This window comes from Vulpes lagopus, chromosome 1 (assembly GCF_018345385.1).
Source record: "Vulpes lagopus strain Blue_001 chromosome 1, ASM1834538v1, whole genome shotgun sequence".
NCBI classification, from domain to species: domain Eukaryota; kingdom Metazoa; phylum Chordata; class Mammalia; order Carnivora; family Canidae; genus Vulpes; species Vulpes lagopus.
The window spans coordinates 141,826,249-141,848,166 of NC_054824.1; the positions used below are offsets into that span (position 1 = coordinate 141,826,249).

At 36.4% G+C, this 21,918-nt stretch overlaps 1 protein-coding gene across 8 annotated transcripts in view; it reads right to left on the reverse strand.

Moving 5' to 3' along the window:
• PIAS2 (protein inhibitor of activated STAT 2) overlaps positions 1-21,918 on the reverse strand; it is a 99,130-nt gene that overhangs the window by 54,936 nt on the left and 22,276 nt on the right. For all 8 annotated transcript variants that reach the window (XM_041744123.1, XM_041744136.1, XM_041744099.1 and 5 more), the window contains exons 2-3: positions 14,165-14,639; positions 1,975-2,059 (exon numbers count right to left, since the gene is read on the reverse strand). In XM_041744123.1, coding sequence (XP_041600057.1) covers positions 1,975-2,059; positions 14,165-14,639 — 560 coding nt within the window. The remainder of the gene's footprint in view (positions 1-1,974; positions 2,060-14,164; positions 14,640-21,918) is intronic.

Here is a 21,918-nt window from a genome sequence, read left to right on the forward strand (position 1 = left end):
ATTAATGATAGGTTTTGGATATAAAATAACATTAATAATATAAATATAACAACTTTTTTCAATTTATTCTATTTATTTGTCGGCTGGTTGGTTGATTGCTATCTCCAAGATTTAAAGTACTTCCAAATTTACAAAAACTCACTGCAACGTCTTGCACCCAGTGAAAATGAACCACATCAAGTTACATTCATTTCATTTCTTTGATAACTTTCACCTCTAAATTTTGTTTTCTGAAATTATTATTGTGGCTATTGGATCTTTTTTGAGACTAATTCTTGTACTGTCTTTTGTAAATTTTAGTTTTCAACACTTTACCCCTGCCTGTGGAAGAGGCAGTCTATCTATGCAATTCTCTGTGAGGGCTCAAACTTCACAGGGTCAGAACATACAATCATGTTGGGATACTGACAACAGCACTCTCTCCCTCTATATGATTAATGAAAGAATCTAAAACACTGTCCCAGACTCTTCCACATAAAGAGAGCATCTTCAAGATGTCAGTGTGCTTAAGCGACACAAGGCCGGTAAGTTTGGATTCACATCTTCAGAGACTTGACCAGGCACATGAAGATATTAAAGACCAAAAAGTCCAACCTTTTTTTTTTTTTTAAGATTTTATTTATTTATCCATGAGAGACACAGAGAAAGGGAGAGGCAGAGATACAGGCAGAGGGAGGCTTCATGCAAGGAACCCGATGTGGGACTCAATCCCAGGAATCTGGGATCAGGCTTTGAGCCAAAGGCAGAAGTTCAACCGCTGAACCACCCAGGCATCCTAAAAATCCAATCTTAAAAAACTTATGTAGTTGTTGAATACAGAATTTCCAAAACTCAACTACAGAATTCTAATTTTTGTAAATTATTAACATTTCAGAGTACACGAGCATTAAATGAACAGCCAAAAAGGAGGCAAAAGACTTCTACTTTGCTCAATTCTTTTAACTCCATAATCCCAGAAAAATCATTTAACCTCCTGGTCTGTTTTCTTATAGTAAATCTTTAAGAATGCAATTTTAAAGAGTCACAAAAATAATACATTATTATGTATTAACACCAAAGAGGACTGTATTTTTAATTGGAAAAGTAAACACTACATATTTCCTTTTCTTTCCTTTTACATCTCCATTCATTTGCTCTTTAAAAATGTGTCTAAGTTTCTCCAATTTTTCTGAATGGCAAAGTTAAGAGTACTTTTCATAATTGTTTTCAGATTTCTACTAATTTTACGGTCCAGATGACCACAAAGCTCAGAACAGTGTAGTTTATTAATTCTTCTGGGATAAGAACACGATATCTATTTTAACTCTTAAAGTGCCTCAGTTTGGATGGTAACATTTTGGGATATCTTACCTTTAGGCTGCTATCACAAATTCTTTTTTATGCTGCTATACTTGAAATAAAATCTTCCTTAAAAAAAGTTATTACCAGAAAGTAATTCAAAAAATAAGCTGGAGTTTTAGTTAAAGGTTAAAACAGTTTTCTAATACAGAGTATTTATTAATTATTTTAGTCAGCATATACTTTGCTTGCTTAAGAAACAATACTCCAACTCTTATGGACTGAATTGTTTCCCCAAAAATCAGGTTGAAGACCTGACCCCCCCCCCCCCCAATATGACCATATGTGAAGATGGGAACTTAAAGCGGTAATTACAGCTGAATAACGTTATAAGGTTAGGGCCCTAATCTAATACAAAAGGCGTCCTCATAAGAGGAAAAGACACCAGGAACGCAAAAGCACACAGAAGAAAGGTCACATGATGCAAGAAGGCAGCCTCTACAAGCCAAGGAGAGAGCCCTCAGAAGAAACCAAATCTGCCGACACCTTAATCGTGGACTTCAATCCTCCCCAATTTTGAGAAAATAAATGTCTGTTGTTTAAGCCATCCAGTCTGTTGTGCTTGTAATGGCAGCCCTAGCACACTAATAATACATCAACATTCATGAAGAAATATATTCCAAACATTCCTCTTACCTGGATATGCATATCTCTCTTACTTGCTGAGGTGTCAGAGCAAAAATAAAAAACTTCTCTTGAAATCGTTGAATACTGCTTTGAACTGGGGAGGGAAAAAAAAGATAACATTCCAATATCCAAAAGATACAAATCCAAGGATGTAACCATGTGCAGTAACAATGCATTTCTGATCAAGAGTCTGCCAAATTCTGAAATTTGTATGGTTAAAATACTCCAAAATAAAGAAGTAGTAAACTGCAGTCATCTTGGAGTCATGAAAGTCACTTTCAAACACACTCAATTTTAAGCATTCAGTCTTTATTCTAACTAATCATAACACAGTCAAAATATAACATAACTCCTCAAAATGACATTTCATCCTTGACTATAGCATTATCAAATGAAAACTTGGGGGAAGTCAAAAACTGCCTCCAGAGCTCTACACTAGACTCAGGTGATCTTTCGTTTATTTCTTTGTGCTTTGTTTTCAACCCTTTATATTCAGTTACACAGAACATTCATATAAAATAAAGTTTTCAACCTAAAAATTTTAAGTTGAAAAATCAGAATTACTTTTATACAGATTATCTAGTTAAAAAATTACCTAATGAAGTCATCCTTAACCATGTTATTAAAAACTGAAATCTACTTCACAAAGAACTTTTTAGCAGATTCATCCTGATGTATTATTCATTGTTCTAGTGCTCATTATAAAAAATAATGCAAATAAAGCAAAAGCTAGCATAGAGACCTTCTACTTCCTAACAAGTACTGCCAACAACTCACAAGGCAAAATGGCTCTTGCGTGTGTTATTGGCCAGTTTTCCTGATACATAAATAAACAAGATGCCAGTTAAATATCCAATCTCAGAGGACTTCCATCCACAAGTCACACCAAATTAAGAAAAATATTAAGTACCTGGGGAAAACATTTTACAAGCAGTTTATTATAGCAATTATGTGCCTAGAAATCATGTCATAAAATGGCTCATATTTTCCTAGAACATTTAAAAAAAGGAGAGGAGGGTGAGGAATGCTGTTTATGATGAAGGCCTAAAAATAAAACAAATGCTAAGTCATAAACCTAAGTATGGAGCAAAAAACACAAACACACAGCTATAGTATTAAGTCTCTCCATTTCCTCAATCCTTTTCACTCTTTAACTCTCTCTTGTGTGGATTTCATTTCCCACTCTCCCCCCAAAGTTAAGGCCATTTCCCTCTCTATCCACAGTTAAGGTCACCAATTACCTCTTAAGCGTCAAATTCAATACGCTTTGAGATAAGAGGTGAACATATTGTATTTTCAATCAGAGTTAATGGTATAAGCACCAGTTCCTTCAACCAGAAACCTCAAAAGGTCTAACATAGGTATAAATGGAGTTCCAGAAGAAGAGAAAAAGGCATTTAAAAAAAAAAGTTTCAGAAATAATGAAAGAATACTGATTAACTGATTGGCAGGGGCAGAGAGAGGAGGACCTTTACAGGTCAAAACTCAAACAAAGTAAATACAAAGAAAGCTACCTAGTCACATCAAAATCAAACTACTAAAAATCAATAATGACTATAAAATCTTGAGAGCAGTCAGGGGAAAAGAACATTACATACAAGGGAAAACAACATTACATACAGGGGAAAACCATATGAATAAAGGCAATGTAAGCCAGAAGTCTTTAAAGTGGTGAAAGGAAAAAACTATACCTGGAAAACTCAATACCCCTCAAAAACAGGGTTAAATGATGACTTTTAGATAAACAAAAGCCAACAGAATTTGTTGAAAGCAAATAAGTAATAGAAAAGGAAATTGTCAGGATAAAAAGAAATGATACTAAATTCAAAACCCAATTTTCAAGAATAAAAACTACTGCTAACAATAGAGTGGTAAGGGTAAAAGAATGTTGGTTTTTCTTATGATTTCTCTAAAAATACAACTGTTGAAAGCAAAAGTAATGGCATTGAAAGGCAGGATTTTTAAGATAGGCAGAAGGACAGATACAATAGCAAAAAGGATAGATAAATGAAACTATCTGCCCAAGAGCTGTGATTCTGGCTTCATTCTGCTAAGCTTGATTAACACAGATCTAGATGGATCAACTCCTTGTGCACCAAAAATGCCAGGTATCTACAACTACAGCTTTGGTCAGTTCACCCAGTATAAATGCCAGTATCTGAGGTCAGGCCTGGGTAACTGGAGTCAACCTACCCAGGGAGTACCCACATGCCATGAAACTTACACTGAAACTGGAAGGCTTCCATAGTCAGCATATGCCAACATTTATGTACAATTTACAGAACTTGCAGCTTAATGTTAGCAGTTTAGATCTTAGCACATTTTTGCAGAGGCTTTTATTTTGACATACTTTTAGACTTATTATCTATTTGATGGTAAATTTTCTGTCCAAAGCATAATACCAAATAACTACCCTGTTTCTATGAAGAAAAAAAAAATGGATGTTTCATCACTATACACCATAACTGAATTCCAGGAACTTAGAGCAACAAAAAAAAATTGTGCAGATGCTAAGAAAACCCAATTTGTATTAACACTGACCATTTTTATGAGACAATTTTATGACAGAACAGCAGCCAAAAGTACACGAAACTTGCCATAAGGTAAATCTATTAGCAAGACTGTCATTTTCATACAGATGAGGAGAAAGAATGGCAGGATATAAAGCAGAAAAATGCAGGTTTTGCCATGCATTTTCTGACCATCAGTGTCTCTAACTTGGGATCAGAAAACCAATTTTACACAGATCACATGAACACTTTCATGTTAATCGTAGCAAATGAAAAAGGAAAAAGACCATGACTCAGGGACATGAATCCGAGACTTCACTCAAACTCTTTCCTTTTTTAACAATCCTCCATAAGGTAGATTCTATTTTTCAAAGACAGCTACAACAATATCATCCACACCCTTCTTATAACCTTCCAATGAAGCGGTGGGGTCTCTATCATTCTCCCTTTGAACTTGAATGGCCCCTTGTGACTGCTTTAATTGATGGCAAAGTGATGGCATTCCACACACACACACACACACACACACACACACACACACACACACTCTTGAGACCCAGCCCAAACTAGACCAGAGGAAAAAGCTTTATTTATGTAGGTATTCTAGTCAAAAACCAAGCTGAGTCCAAGCCAACAGGTAGCACAGATATTACATATGAGTGAAGATGCCTTCAAGTGGTCCGAGCATCTAGCTATCAAGTCACCCCTCGGTCCCTAAGTCTTCTCAGCTAAGACCCCAGACATCTTGGGCTGGAGATAAGCTAGCCACATACTGTCCTTCCAATTCTTAACAGGGAAAATCCATGAACATAATAAGATGGTTGTTTTACACCACTGTACTTTGGAATGGTATATTATACAGCAATAATAAGTAAAACATTGCCACAATTTCATGAAGTAATGTATTAATTTTTTTTTTTTTACAGATTAACTTATTTATCCATGAGAGACAGACACAGAGAGACAGAGACATAGGCAGAGGGAGAAGCAAGCTCCTCGCAGGAAGCCCAATGCGGGACTCCATCCCGGATCCCAGGATCACACTGTGAGCCCAAGGCAGATGCTCAACCACTGAGCCACCCAGGTTTCCGAGCATTAATCTTATAAATTCCAAGTTCTATCATTACATCTAGCTTCATTTATAATTACTAACTGATGAGGCTTGATGATATGACATAATGACTACTCTAGGTTTCTGGATATTGGTTCTTTCTACCTTTTTAAGCATAAGTAAATCAGAATAATCCTGTATCCTCATTTTAGGCCTACTGGTTATTATCCAAGTGATTTAGGAAATTCACATAATATCTCCAAGTCCTTCTTTACTCCTTGATTACAATGGAAATTTTTTTAAAAAGGCGGATTAGTAAAATGTTAAGATTGTATTTATTTGAGGGAGAGAACAAGAGTATGAGAGGAGGGAAAGAACACACAGACTCTGCACCGAGGATGGAGCCCAAAGCAGGGCTCCATCTCAGGACTCTGAGATCATAACCTGAGCCAAAATCAGGAGTCAGATGCTTAACTGACCCAGCCACCCAAGCACCCTTCATCTGCCTTTAAGAGGCTGTTTTGTAGGGATCATGACCACAAGGTCATGAGATCAAGTTCTGCATCAGGCTCTGTGCTGAGTCTGCTTAAGATTCTCTCTCAGGGTGCCTGGGTAGCTCAGTTAAGTGTCTTTCCTTCAGTTCAGGTCAAGATCCCAGAGTCCTGGGATCAAGCCTCAAGTCAGGCTCCCTGCTCAGTGAAGAGTCTGCCCTTCCCTCTCCCCCTGCCCCTCCCTCCCTGCTCTCTCAAATAAATAAAATCTTTTAAAAAAAATTCCTCCCCTCCCAAGCTCACAAAATTTTTTTTTTTAATTTAAAAATAGGGGCGCCTGGGTGACTCAGTGGTTGAGCATCTGCCTTTAGCTCAGGTCATGATCCTGGGGTCCTGGGAACAAGTCCCACATCAGGCTCCCCACAGGGGGCCTGCTTCTCTTCTCCCTCTACCTATGTCTCTGCCTCTCTGGGTCTCTCATGAATAAATAAAATATTTTTAAAAAATTAAAAACAAAGGCTGTTTCATGGATCAAATGCAGTAACATATTTGAAAGCATCCTGAAAACAATGCAGCACTATATATATATGTGATGTATTTTCAGTTCCAGAGGTCCCAATCAAAAGTATCTGCTTTTAAAGAGAGCAAAATTTCAAGAAAAAGAAATACAGTCCAACAGATGCATTTTGTCAACTATTCAATAATGGCTTTTTCTTGGTAAGATATAGTCAAGTAGAAAATATTTTAACATGCCTAAAAATATGAACTATTGTTAATAAAATAAAAAATTTCTCAAGCTCCCCCATTGCAGAAAGTTATATGGACATCTTTTGATAAGCTAGTTTATATTTGGTCAAGAATGCTTCCTAGCAATGAGTACCTAGGTTAGCAGGGGCTTATAAAATGGCCCACTCAGGGAAGAAATAAACCAAGATGTTTTACAGACAGTTTTGTGGAATATCATGGCTCAGTCTAGCTAATCTATAAAATAAATATATTTTGATACTTTATATCATAAAGTAACAATGAATAAATCAGTTTATTATAGTGCACCATACCATCTAAGATCTCTATCCTGATCTATCTACTGCCCTATCACCCATCAATTAACTGTTCCATCACTGCCAATCAATGAATACTCTTAGTTTATTCCTTTTCCTATGGTATCTCTGCATCAAAAGTTAAGAGGGGGAGCAACCCTCAAAAATAAATAAAACTACAGAAAAAAAATAACAAAGTCATACAATTATAAAAGAAGTGAATATAAAAAGTTCTGTTCTATATTCACAAATTAGCTCATTTTTGGTAACTCATTTCTTAACACACTGGAACTAACAGGCACACAGAATGCTTTCAATAAAACTTAAGTGATTCTACATTCCAATATTCAAATGTTTACAAATAGTTATCATTGAACATTGCTTTTTGTGAACACTTTTTAAATGATTATCCTCCTATATACACAAACTTTTCTAATTTAATGAAATTCAACCAGAAACCTGAGCCATTTGAAAGAATTTTATCTAGATAGAAACCATCACTGGGATGCCTGGGTGGCTCAGTGGTTGAGGGTCTGCCTTTGGCTCAGGACATGATCCTGGAGTCCTTCTCCCTCTGCCTATGTCTCTGCCTCTCTGTGTCTTTCATGAATAAACAAAATCTTTAAAAAAAGAAGAAAAAAAAGAAAGAAATCATCACTACATTAATAATCATCAGTGGTGTTTAATACAAAAAGACTTTTTTCCCTATACAACAGCTATAAAGATCATGTGGGGAGAGTAGAGGTTTCATGCTTCTTATAAGAACGACTTTAATTCAGGATTCTGAAACAGAATAATTGTCAATTTTCCATTTACTAGAAATCATTTCCTTTACCCCATCCTCTTCTTCATCCTCTATATCCAATTAGTCATTAAGTCCTGCTTTCTAAAAATTTCTTATCAGCTGCTTCCTATCCCTTTTCACTACCACCATCCTAACTCAAACCTATTATGGTTCATACAAAACAGCAACGTTGCATCTCTGCCAGCCTCCCAACAGAACATAAGTGCACAGCTGGACACCCTCAGTGTCTTTGTCATCACCCTTCTTCTGCTCAAAAATGCTCAGCAGCGTCCTATTTCAGAATGAACCCAGTAGTCTAAGCTCCCTTATGTATAATCATTTCCATAACAATGGCCTCACCTCTTCCCTAGCAAACCTACATTTCCAGTGTCTTCCCAAATCTTATGCTCTATTCAAAACAGTTTCCTCAGTCAAGTCTCACAACTCTGCCACTTTCATTTCTACTCTCATGACTACTCATAGTTCTCCCCTTTCTTCTCCTATAAATGCCATCAATTTAAAGTAGACAAATACATACTCCAAAGCTCCTTCATGTCTCACTCCTACTCCATGAGGTCCCATCCCTTAGGCTGATACAGTATTTGAGTTTCAGACACAATTTATAGTTCTTCATCACACAGGCATATAACTCATTGCTACTTGGCTCTCATGTTAGCAGTACTTCCCCAACTAGATAACAAACTTCTTAATGGCCATCTTATACTGCTGACTTCTCTGTAATTAGACTATGTGGCCATATTCAAATTATATCATTATATACTCATTAACTGGGTTAATAAAAACGATGCAGATAGTGCCTGATTTTATCCAAATTCCTTAGAAGTGAGATTCTATTTTAATGGCTTTCCATTAATGTGAATGAACAGCACTTTAAAGCTGTTTAACTGTACCCAAAAGCTTAATGAATATTTCCTAATATTCAGGAATTTAAGAATATGAAAAGATTTTGATCCTCATTAATTTTTCACCTTTTAAAGATTAAAAGACCAATAATAAATTAAAAGACCAATACTGATGAGGGTGTAGAGAAAACAGTACATTCATACACTGCTGGATTATAAATGGGCACAAGGCAGCTGAAGCAACTGCTGAAACAAGAGCAGAGTATCAAAATATCAAGCAAACTCTTTGACCCAATAACCTCAGAGGCATTACACTTCATAGATATGCACCCAAGTATTCAGAAGCATATATGCAAAAATGTTAACAGCAGCAATGTTTGAAAAACTGCAAGAATAGTGACTGACAATGCTAGATACTAAAATACTTTCACATAAATAAAAAACTAAAAATATCCATCAATAGAATAGTGGTTAGGGATCCCTGGGTGGCGCAGCGGTTTGGCGCCTGCCTTTGGCCCAAGGCGCGATCCTGGAGACCCGGGATCGAATCCCACATCAGGCTCCCGGCGCATGGAGCCTGCTTCTCCCTCCGCCTGTGTCTCTGCCTCTCTCTTTCTCTCTGTATGACTATCATAAATAAATAAAATTAAAAAAAAAAATTAAAAAAAAAAATAGAATAGTGGTTAAGTGATGGTCCATCTACCACGTAACAGATCTGTTGTAACCCACAAATCTACAATATATTTCCAATGAACACTTAAGAAAGAGAATCATGAGGCAAAACTCTTAAGAGGTGCTATTGGCAGAGGATACTAGAAGAGTGTCCTCTCTCATTAGAAATGTGGCACAGTGGCTCTGCAGTTGGAAAAAGTTATTTTAATGAACAAGAAGAGAAAGAAGATGACATAACATATGCAGAAAAAGAGTTTATTATTGACACAACTCTAGGTGGATAATATATGACATTAAAAGGGACTCCCCCCCACTCCAAAAAGGGGGGGACTTTCCCCTTCTGTTATATTTCTAGGATGTTTGAATTTTCAATTACTAGCATAAATTACTTTTGTAATCTGAAAAGTACAATGAAGAAATTTTAAGGAATTAAAGGCTCAAAATACATTGAAGGTATTTCACAAAATACCAACAGCTAGATGTATCAACATACAATGCTTATAAAACAGAGTGAACAAAATGAGCTAGTCACAAAAGTATATATATATATATATATATGTAAATATACATATATATGTAAATATACATACACACACACACACACTATCACATAAATTTCAAAAGCCAAGTTAGTTAAACATTACCTTTTTAAAAACTATGTATGGTAAAACAAGTAAAGGAGAGAAACATTAATTCAAAATAGTTATTTTATTCAGAAAAAGCAAAGAGATGGCTTGAAGACACTGGCAATGTTAATACTCCTTTTTAAAAAATTAGCTGGGGGCAGGGAGGGGACCTGGGTGGCTCAGCTGATTAAGCGTCCAACTCAATCTCAGCTGAGGTATCAATCTCATGGTCCTGAGTTCAAGCCCTACACTATCTCCACACTGGACATGGAGCCTACTTAAAAAAAAAAAACAAACAAAAAGAAGACAAAAAACAAAACTAGGTAGTGGTTTCACAAGTGTTCATTTCATTGATGTTCTTTATACCTTAATGTTTTATATATATTCTTTTGTGCAAACTGAATATAGACAAATTTCTTAAACAGAAAATTCCCAAAGGATTTCATCCTCAAAAATTATCTTAAAAAAAAAGAAAAAGGCAACTGAAAAAAAGAGAAAAATACAGCCTGTGAAAGCAAGTCAGAATAGTTATTTAAGGTAAGAGAACAGATTTTGTTAGTTTTTGGATTATGAGGTTATCCATTTGTTACAGGAAAATCTTAGCTACAAAGAACCTCACTTTTTTTTTTAAGATTTTATTTATTTATTCATGAGAGACAGAGAGAGAAAGAGGCAGAGACACAGGCAGAGGGAGAAGCAGGCCCCATGCAGGGAGCCCGATGTGGGACTCAATCCCAGGACTCCACGATCACGCCCTGTGCTAAAGGTGGCGCTAAACCGCTGAGCCACTCAGGGATCCCAAAGAACCTCATTTACTATTGTATACATTCAAGTTTTTTAGATACCACAGTTTGCCATTTTAAATGCTAAAATATTTTTATTTTAACCATTCTGAATAGAAATAATTCCAAACTACAAAACTATACAACATATCTCCCTAAGTAGAATATATACATCATAATTGTTTGGGGGGGGGGGGTTCTTTTTTTCTTTTCTTTTTTTTTTTTTTTTTTTATAGCATCACTACATGTGCTACTACTAGCAGGTTACTGGTTTCAACATCCCAAGAGGTTTGGGAATAATATTTTTTGACCTCTTGTGTCGATTTTTTCTACCATGGCTCTTCTAAGTCTCTCTCGTGTTGTCAGTTAATTCCTACTTAACAATAGGTTGATGGCTTAGAAATAATCTAATCAACTGTATATAAAAAATACACAGACTGACATGCAGAGGTCAAGAATATGTGCTTTGAAATACGGATTTGATACCTCTTTTGACTCCTGAGGATTTTTAGTTCTCAGTTCCCAAATGTAAACAAGTTTCTCTTATAGCAGGTTTCCAAACAAATGGACTTCCCCAGAATTTGTTTTTATATTTTCAATATCATAAAACCAAACTAATAAAAACTAAGGAAACTTCTGGATGTCATTACATTGCCTTAGACCCTGTGACACTGAAATTTTCAAGTTAAGGTCATTACTGGAAATGATTAAAATTTTTCCACTTTCATTTGGAAGACTATATGCTGATGCGGTTTTCTAACTTTCTCCCTCCAAGTATAAAGGAACATTTCTTAGATTACGTCTTTATCACTCTGGCATAACAAAATTACATACATTGAGAAAACTATATTCTTTTTCTCCTTAGGGAAAGCAAGACAGGGAAATGTTTATTGTTTTAAAACAAGAATCAGTTTATAAATTCATAAAAACAAAGATAGGCAGGACTCTTAAAAAACATATGAATAGATAACTTTTACCTTGAGCTAATATTTCATAAGCCCTGAGGTTATATGTTCTCTCTTACATTCTAATTTAAACTATGACCAAAAGGCAGGTTTTTCTTAGCTACTCGTTAACACAAAGTACCTCGGGCATTATTTTATCTAAGCAAAATGAGATAGGAAATTTATTTTATATTTATTTTAATAAACATTATTTTAATAAACTTATTAAATTATTTATTTTAATAATATTTATTTTAAAAAACTTATTAAAAGCCTACTACTACTGTTCTTTAACCTTATGGAGGTTAATGAAAGAGAAACTCTATGAAAAATACAGAAAAGCAAGAGAACTCCAGTTTCTATTTTTGAACAAAGCAGGGAAATAAGGGAAGAAAATCACTAAAGCCTCTCCAGAGTTCATCCCTTGATGCACCACTGATGGTAATGAGCAGAGAGGACACATATAGCTGCATCTTCTTTCCAGGCATGCAACCCTGTCTCTTCAATCCCTTCCACTGTTAACTACAATCCCACAGGCCCTCTTACCTTCTCAATCCTCACCTTAAACATACTCCTGAACAGTCCCATGAGGCAGGGTCACCAAAGCATATTACCAGTCTGAATCTTTCTCAAAATACACACAAAAAAATAAATTTGCAATAACTGCTGAGAAAGAAACATGGGAATGAGCCATGATATGGTCCACTGATACATATGAAAAACCATGATAAAAGGAAAAATTTTTTTTAAAATTATGGAACCATTTTAACCAGATAAATGAACCTGTTAAAAAAAAGTTAAAGATGGGGGTGCCTGGGTGGCTCAGTCAGTTAAGCGTCTGGCTTCAGCTGATCCTGGGGTCCTGGGATGGAACCCAGTGTTGGGGGAATCTCTGCTCAGCAGGGAGCCTGCTTTTCTCTCCCTTTGTCCCTCTCCACCCCCTGCTTGTGCTCTTTCATGCTCTGCCTCAAATGAATGAATAAAATCTTTAAAACAAAAAGTTAAAGATTACAGTAAAAGCATAAAGGAAAGGCAACTGGGTAATAAACATTTAAAATATTTGTTCCTGTTAATTTTAAAATAAAAAATCTAAACAAGATACAAGCTTTCACCTGTCAAAACCACCAAGATTTGTTTCTAGTAACATTGAATAAAGGCAGAAGAGGGATCCCTGGGTGGCTCAGCGGTTTGGCACCTGCCTTCAGCCCAAGGCGTGATCCTGAAGTCCTGAGATTGAGTCACACATCGGGCTCCCTGCACAGGGCCTGCTTCTCCCCGTCTGCCTGTGTCTCTGCCTCTCTCTGTCTCTCATGAATAAATAAAATCTTTAAAAAAAAGCAGGGGGGAGGCGGGGCAGGAAGAAAGGCAATGAGAGATATTCTCTCACTTTGTGTAATGTAAACTGGTTCGTTCTTCTGCAAACTAATTTAGCCAACATCTTTCCAAGAGGCTAAAATTAAAATGTTCTTATTCTTTGATGCAATAATTCTACTCATAGGGCTTTTCAGAAATAATAAAACGTGAACACAGAATCCTTATTTCATAATGAATGTAATTAAGAAATAAAATGCATTACTCTACTTGCCTGGCTAAGTATTGCCAGATATAAACATTTAAAGGGAGGAGAAAGGGGCTGGGAGAAGCATTAGCCACCTTGGTCTGCCACCAAACAGACCATACTGACTCCATTAACCAGTTCTACCCCTCGAAATTTCCTTCTGGCTCAACCAAGATACACAGCACCATAATCCTATACAAAAGGAAAAAAGCACATCGATGTTTTTAAGCGAGTTCTCATATGACTCGAAATAAAAAGGGTTTTTCCAGGATGAGGGGGAAAAAAATCTCCCAAATTAACTATGAAATACTATTTCCCAAACAATTTATTTCACTGAAAAATCCAAATACCTCTGTAATGATTTCATTAGGCAGTAAGAAAGTATACCATTATAACAAAGAAGGCCACTGATGTAGGTAAAAATTTGTTAAAGTCCCAATTTTTAGTAGTGATAAAATTTATTAAATTTTCTGAGCACCTGATGGATATTAAAAAAGCTAAACATGTGTGTCAAACTCAGTTTAGAAAAAAATTAAGTATAAAAGATTTCTTAGGAAAGCAGTTTAAACGTTGTTAAACAGAAACCAAATCTCTGTAAAAATATCAAAACACAAATTATAGACAGCAAGCAATATTTGTACCTGTCCCTACATACACACAGAATTAATTTGAGTTCTAAGCTGCAAGAATGCTAGTATGATGAATTAACAATTCTATACTAGATTTCTGTCACAGTTGCCAATATTTTTTATCTGGCATTGATTTGGCATTAATGTCTCAATTTTATAGTATTAAAAGCACATCATTAATCACTAGTTGAAGGCCTCTTGCTTTAATTATTCTCTCGTCCGAAAGGAACTGATTTCTCTGACACTTACCTAAACTCGTGGGCTTGATGAGAACATCAAGGACATCATAAAAGGGCAAGTTTTTTAACTGCACGTCAGGATGGACAGGAGGAATTGGGGGAGATGGCTGCTGCATCTCAAACGTGGGCTTAGTGTCTTGAAGCAGCACAGAACCAACAGGAGACGATGGTGAGTGAGGCGTAACTGAGGTGGAAGGCAGCGCGTGGATTCCAGCCACAGCCAAGTCAGGTTCTACAGGTGATGAGCTACCATCCAAATTGAAAACTGAAGATTTGATTGTGGATAAATCAGAAAGTCCTTCAAGAGTCCGTGGGTATCGGCGTCTGTACAATTCTCGGATTTTAATCTGAACCGCAGGGCTGCAGCCACTCTTCAATAAATGCAACGCCCTCATCAGGAGGTCATGTTTGCGTCCACTTTTATTCCGTCCAGCAAAGCCTAGTAACACTTGTAGTTCAGAAACCCTAAAGCTAGAAACCATATTCTAAAAGGAAAGGGAAAAGAAGGACATAAGTCAAGAGTCACCCTCAAGCACATAAAAACCCCCATCTAAAATACAGGGTAAAATCTGAATTTACCAGCATTTTATCATGTGGTATACGCTAGTACCCAGCATTATCACATACCACTTAGAATCGATCTTATTTAGAGCCACTGCCCGCCCAAGTTACATTCAAGTCATAGTGTTAATTAGGGTTTGCTGCATTCTTAATTTTGATAATCAGTTTCTATTTCCACTTATGTGATTATGCTCAAGTATAAACCCGTATTTGCTTTATGACTATGAAATTCATAACCACTGAATATTTCCTTTTCAAAATTAAGTCCTATCAATACAAAATGTAATGTTACAGCACTGTTATATATTAACCAAACAAAAAATCAGATTTTTGCAAAACTATATGCATAACTTCTGATGGTAAGTAGTAAATCTACAAAATCAAGACAAAACTGTGATCCAAAATCCCATGATTTTTCACTTAATAATTTCAAAATTATTAAGGAACATAAGAAAAATAAGTTATTTTTAAATATTAAAGCTAAAAACCACATACATCTTATTGAGCATAGTTCTCAAACAACTGAAATCTCCAGCTGATAAGAAAAAGACCTTTGAAAAGCCAAGGAAAGGGGACGCCTGGGTGGCTAAGCAGTTGAGCATCTACCTTCCGCTCAGGACATACTCCTGGAGTCCCAGGTTCGAGTCCCACATTGGGCTCCCCGCATGGAGCCTGCTTCTCCCTCTGCCTCTTTCTCTGCCTATCTCTGTGTCTCTTGTGAATAAATAAATAAAATCTTAAAAAAAAAAAAAAAAGCAGCCAAGGAAAGGATTAGCTGTAAATCTTAAAAGGCAAGATTCCCTCCATGCCACCCTCCTGACTTGTTCTGGGTATAAAATGAAGCTTATAAGCAGTTCTTGCTTCAGATTTCACCATCTACTTATTCAACCAGTCTAGCAAATACTTTTAACTACTTGCTGCCTCTTAAGTCTATCTAATTGATGATTTTCAGAATCTGGGAGGTTAAACCACACCTGGGTCAGATTTACTTGTACACAAGTGGCCCATCTAGTCAGAAAGAAGAGTACGACTTGGAGCTGACCCTCACAATTCAACCCTAAGGAAACTTTGCCCATCTCTCCTCCTCCAGGAGGAGTGCTACACACTCCAGAGCTACCTAGGATTCCCTCTCAACCTGGTAGGTCTGCCGGGGCAACACCTACAGCTGGTACTGATTCATCAAAGTCCTCTGATCTCAACTTTTAAGTCTCACTTTCAGCCCAGAAACAATGGTTTAAACTCCGGTTGGCTTTTAAACAGTTGTCAGGAATAAGGAGTACTTGTTTTCTAAAAAGTAAATAAATTTAAATATATCAAAGTAATCTGTATGTACAAGTTGTATCATAATTCTATTTCATATACTGTTTCCATATTTCATATTGTACAAGTCAGAGAACACTAAGTTGTACTCCTAGCAACCATTTTTTATTCTCAACTAGCATGTTCCAACAGAAAAAAGAACCACACATTTAATTCTAATTTTTTTTGTACCTACATTAAAAGTTAAAATTTTGATATGGTTTATTTAATACAATATATCAAAAGTATTATTTCAACATGTAATCAATTTTTGTAATTCAAAAATAACCCATTGTTTCTGGAGTGCCTGCATGGCTCAGTCAGTTAAGCATCCAATTCTTGGTTCCAGCTCAGGTCATGATTTTAGGGTTGTGGAACTGAGCCCCACTCAGTGGGAAGTCTGCTTGAGATTCTCCCTCCCTCTCCCTCTGCCATTCCCCTTGCATGCGTGTATGCTTGCTCTTTCTCTAAAATAAATCTCTTTTTTTTTTTGAAATCCATCTTTTAAAAGGGTCAATGAGATATTTTTTAATACTAAGTCTTCAATATCCAGTGTATTTCACACTGGGAGCACATCTCCATTTGGACTAACCACATTTCAAGTGCTTCCAAAACCTCATGCGGCCAGCAGCTACCACACTGGACAGTACAGTTCTAAATCACACTCTAATAGCAACATACAGCACAACACATGGTCTTCACACTTCAACTGGCTTCATTTCCTCCACATATTAAAATAAAGATTTTATCTCTTACCCCAAATGCTAAGGACAACAAAGGTGAAAAACAAGACAATAACTTGACCTCAAGTTACAGTCTACCCAAGGTTTCACGCATAAAAAGGACTATGACAGCTTTCTCAAGTGTCTTGCCAAGCGAGAACACAATGTATCTTTCCCAAAATCCCCAATCCTAATACCTGAACTGAAGCTGGCTTATACTACAGTAGCGTAAGCAACATTAAACCATGAGAACACTAACACAATCATACATATAAAAGATATCTGGGATATTTTCTAAAGAAATCTAACTCAATTCATTACTTTGCTTCCCTCCTTCTATTTATTTTCAGATTATTCTCTGCTTTAAGGAGATTTTTCAGAAATGACAAAAAAGAACACAAAATCATCCTAAGCTTGGCTCTCAAAATGTGATGGGAGGTCTCACATCTCTTATTTCCAATGATAACTTTATGTGACAAAAAAATGCAAATGTAACTGGCTAGAGCCAGTAGCTGTTGTAAATATACAATCAAAAAGGAAGAAAGACCTGAGGGCTCACAACATGAATGTGGAATCAGGAAATTCTGAAGCAAAAAGAAATCCCTCAGGTTGTGGAAAGGCAAAGGAAAGGAGAGCAGACAAGGATGGTCTCCGTATCGCAAAACGCTGTGAAGACAAAGTGCCACTGGAAAAGGGCGGCCACGAACCTAAGATGCTGCCAGAAAGCTTCCCAACAGCAACCAGCAGTCATATTCGGGACAAGTCCCAGCATCCAGACTCAGGAGCTTAGAAAAGTCACTTCATCCCTCCAGCCATCTATTTATATTCAAAAACATACAACAACAAAAACTCCTCTATTTAGAATTCACTATTAAGATACTCTCTATGGAACTTACCAAGTCCCATTCTAGGAATATGTTTTTCTAGACAAACCTTGTTGGATCCCATTTCCTCTTAACAAACGGCAGCACTTTAACTCAGTCTTCAACCAAATTTCAGCTGTCACCAAGTTAGATGAGCCTGCTATGAAGACCACTAAGAACAGATTTCAGCTACTGTTTTCCCAACCTCGAATGTCTACAGCTTTAATATAATTTTTGTATAATATTTTCCAAGTGGACTTTATCCAGTCCATCTTGCCTCCCAAAGTCTGTCTTCTAATACTTTGGTGACAACTGCTTTATGCTCTATGCAAAAGAATTTCTCAATAAATGCTCGGTAAATGATTTTAAGGAAATTCTATGAACTAGAGAGAAATGTTGGCAGGACTGATCTTTAAAAAGATATGTGAACAATTTGGATCTCTAAACAAAAGATACAAATTAAGACTAGGTCTTTAAATCAACTTATCAAATTCAAGTAACAATATTATTTTAAAAATTAAAGCTGGGTCATATAATTGGAACATCACACAAGGAATGAAGGCAAACTAAAGGTGCTATATTTAGAAAATCTCATTAAGAAAGTAAGTATGAGGGACGCTGGGTGGCTCAGTGGTTGAGCATCTGCCTTCAGCTCAGGTCATGATCCTGGGGTCCTGGGATCACGTCCCACATCAGCCTTGCCATGGGAAGCCTGCTTCTCCCTCCCTCTGCCTGTGTCTCTGCCTCTCTCTCGTAAATAAAATCTTTTAAAAAAAAATAAGTAAATATGATAGTTACACGCAATAACCAACGAGTAAAAAGATTTCCTTGAGATTGCTCTTCAGCTCTTAGGCATGAGATAGAAACTGCACAGGCAGTCTGGAATTTGGGGAAGCTCTAATAGGTTGGAAGTCATGATAAAGATCAACACAAACTTTGTAGATAGATACTCCATCCATTAGGATGTAGAATATGGGGTAGGGAAAGGAACTGCTGAAGGAAACTGATAAGTCACATTATTATCACTGCCTATCCCAACTACAATATTAAAATAACTTCCCTCTTCACTTATACATAGTAATGCATAAAGAAAAACCACCAGATACATAATCAATACATCAAAGGACTGACCAACCTGTAAAAGAAACTATGTAACAAATTAGATACTCCAAATTTCTTTTTTAAAAAATATTTTATTTATTTATTCATGAGAGACACACACAGAGAGAGGCAGAGACACAGGCAGAGGGAGAAGCAGGCTCCATGCAGGGAACCTGATGCGGGGTTCGATCCCAGGTCTCCAGGATCATGCCCTGGGCTGAAGGCAGCGCTAAACCACTGAGCCACCCGGGATGCCCGATACTCCCAATTCCTAACTATTGCCCTTTTCAGAGGTCATAGGAGGCCTTAGTTCCTAGCACTGTATTCCTGTGAATTCACATTTTTCCTATAATTAAATCCCTTTTACTTGAGAGATTGTATGTGGATCTCTTCCTCCCAACACATTGATTAAATTAACTCTTAGGCTGAAGGAATCGAAATTGAAAACCATCAAAAGAAACAATAAAGGGAATACTACATTTCAAAATCTGTAAAATAAGCCAAAACTAGGGAGAGCATCTCCATAAATGCTTCTATTATTATACAATAAAAAATTTACAATTAAGTATTTCAAAAAGCAAAAAAGTAGCAAACACACACCCTCAAAATGAGTACAGAATTAAAGGATAAAAACAAACCAATCATAAATTAGAAAGCAAAATGCAGAAAAATATTTAACATCAAGTCCAAAAAAAGGAAAGAAAATAGTCTTGAGAATGCAAAAAAAAAAAAAAAACATGAAAGACAGCAGCAAATTTCTTTAAATAAAGAGAATAACGTGTGCAACTATACTCTAACTTAAAGTTATTTGCTAGAAAAACATAAATTACTCCACCTGATTATCCTTGCCCACTCCACTTCCAAAAGATCTAGACCCAAACAGCTTGATGAATAAATATATTCTACTAAACCTTCAAAGAAAAGATTGAATTGTTTCTTAAACTGTTCAAAACAATAGAAGAAAGTTAAATACATGTTAGAAGTCAAACATGAAAAAACATCTGAACACAAATTTTTTAAACATGCAAGTTATTGTGTGCCAAACCTCGGCAGAGAGTCAGACTTATTAAAACAAAAATTTAAGTAAAAGTCAAATGAAACAAGGAGCCTAGTATACCACCAATTCCTTCTTACTTCCCAATATGGACCACAGAAATCTTTTTGTAATTCATCAACATTTCCAGTGAGTACAAACACAAAAGCCCTCAATGTACCCAAATATAGTTTAACTTAGGAAAATAAAAACAGCTTAAAATAAACCATGTACAATACTTGGTTAAGATGATTTCTATGCTTAAAGTTGCATGCTAAAATACTTACAGATAAAAATCATAAAATGTATGGAATTTCCTTTAAAATCATTTGAGGACACTCCAAATAGTCAAAGCAATCTCCAAGAAAGTAGAACAAAGTTGTAGGCACCAGGCTCCCTGTTTTCAAACTATATTACACAGCTACAGGATCCCTGGGTGGCTCAGCGGTTTAGCGCCTGCCTTCGGCCCAGGGCCTGATCCTGGGACCCGGGATCAAGTCCCACATCAGCTCCCTGCATGGAGCCTGCTTCTCCCTCTGCCTGTGTGTCTCTGCCAATCTCTCTGTCTCTCATGAATAAATAAATAAAATCTTTAAAAAAACAAAACAAAACAAAAGAGTAAGGCATTTGTATGAAAACACATATAAATCAATGGGACAGATTAGAGAGCCCAGAAATAAACCCTATCATGTATGGTCAATTAATTCATGACAAAGGAGCCAAGATTATACAATGGAGAAAAGACTGTCTCTTCAATAAATGATGCTGGGAAAATTGGACAGCTACCTGCTACATGCTAAAGAACGAAATTGGACCATTATCTTAACACTACACAAAGATCTGAACATAAGACCTGAAATCATAAAACTCCTAGAAGAAAACAAGGCTGGTAAGCTCCTTGACATAGGCCTTGGCAATGTCATTTTGAATCTGATACCACAAGCAAAAGCAACAACAAAAAAAACCAAGTGGGACTACATCAAACCGAAAAGCTTCCACAAAACAAAGGAAACCATCAACAAAAAGATAACCTATGCAATGAAAGAAAATATCTGCAAATCATGTATCTGGATAAGGTGAGAATATCCAAAACATATCAAGAACTTAGAAAAATCAACAACCAAAAAAAGTCCAATTAAAAATTGGGCAGATTTGCAATGACACAGATGGTTCTAGCTCCAGAGTACCCTAAAGTGAAATAAGTCAGTCAGAGAAAGACAAATACCATATGATTTCACGCATATGTGGAATATAAGACACAAACAAGCAAGCAAAGGGGGAAAAAGAGAGGGGCAAACCAAGAAAGACTCTAACTACAGAGAACAAACTGATAGTTATCAAAAGGGAGGTGGAAGGATGAGTTTAAAATGGTGATGGGGATGAAGGAGTGCACTTGTGATGAGCACTGGGTGTTATATGGAATCGCTGAATCACTAAACTGTACACCTTAAATATTACACTATATGTTAACTTACTGGAATTTAAATAAAAACTTAAAGTGGGCAAAAAATTTGAATAGACACTTTTCAAATAAAGACATATACAGGGATCCCTGGGTGGCGCAGCGGTTTGGCGCCTGCCTTTGGCCCAGGGCGCGATCCTGGAGACCCGGGATCGAATCCCACATCAGGCTCCCGGGGCATGGAGCCTGCTTCTCCCTCTGCCTGTGTCTCTGCCTCTCTCTCTCTCTCTGTGACTATCATAAATAAATAAAAAATTAAAAAAAAAATAAAAATAAAAAAATAAAGACATATACATGTGGCTAAAAGAGACATGAAATAATGCTCAATATCACTAATTATCACGGAACTGCAAATCAAAACCACAATGAGATATCACCTCACACCTGTCAGAGTAGCTATGATCAAAATAGACAACAAAGTTACTGAGATTGTAGAGAAGAGGGAAAACTCTTGTGTGCTGTTAGTGATAGGGTAAATGGGTACAGCCACTATGGCAACCGGATGGAGGTTCCTCAAAAAATTAAAAATAGAACTACCAAAGAATCCACCAATTCCACTTGTGGTTATTTACCTGAAAAAAACTAAACACTTTATAACTCAAAACGATATGTGCACCACTGCCAAGTTCACTGCATCATTACTCAAATACAATAGCCAAGATATGGAAACAACCTAAGTGTCCATAAATGGATAAATGAATAAAGCAGCTATATATCTACATG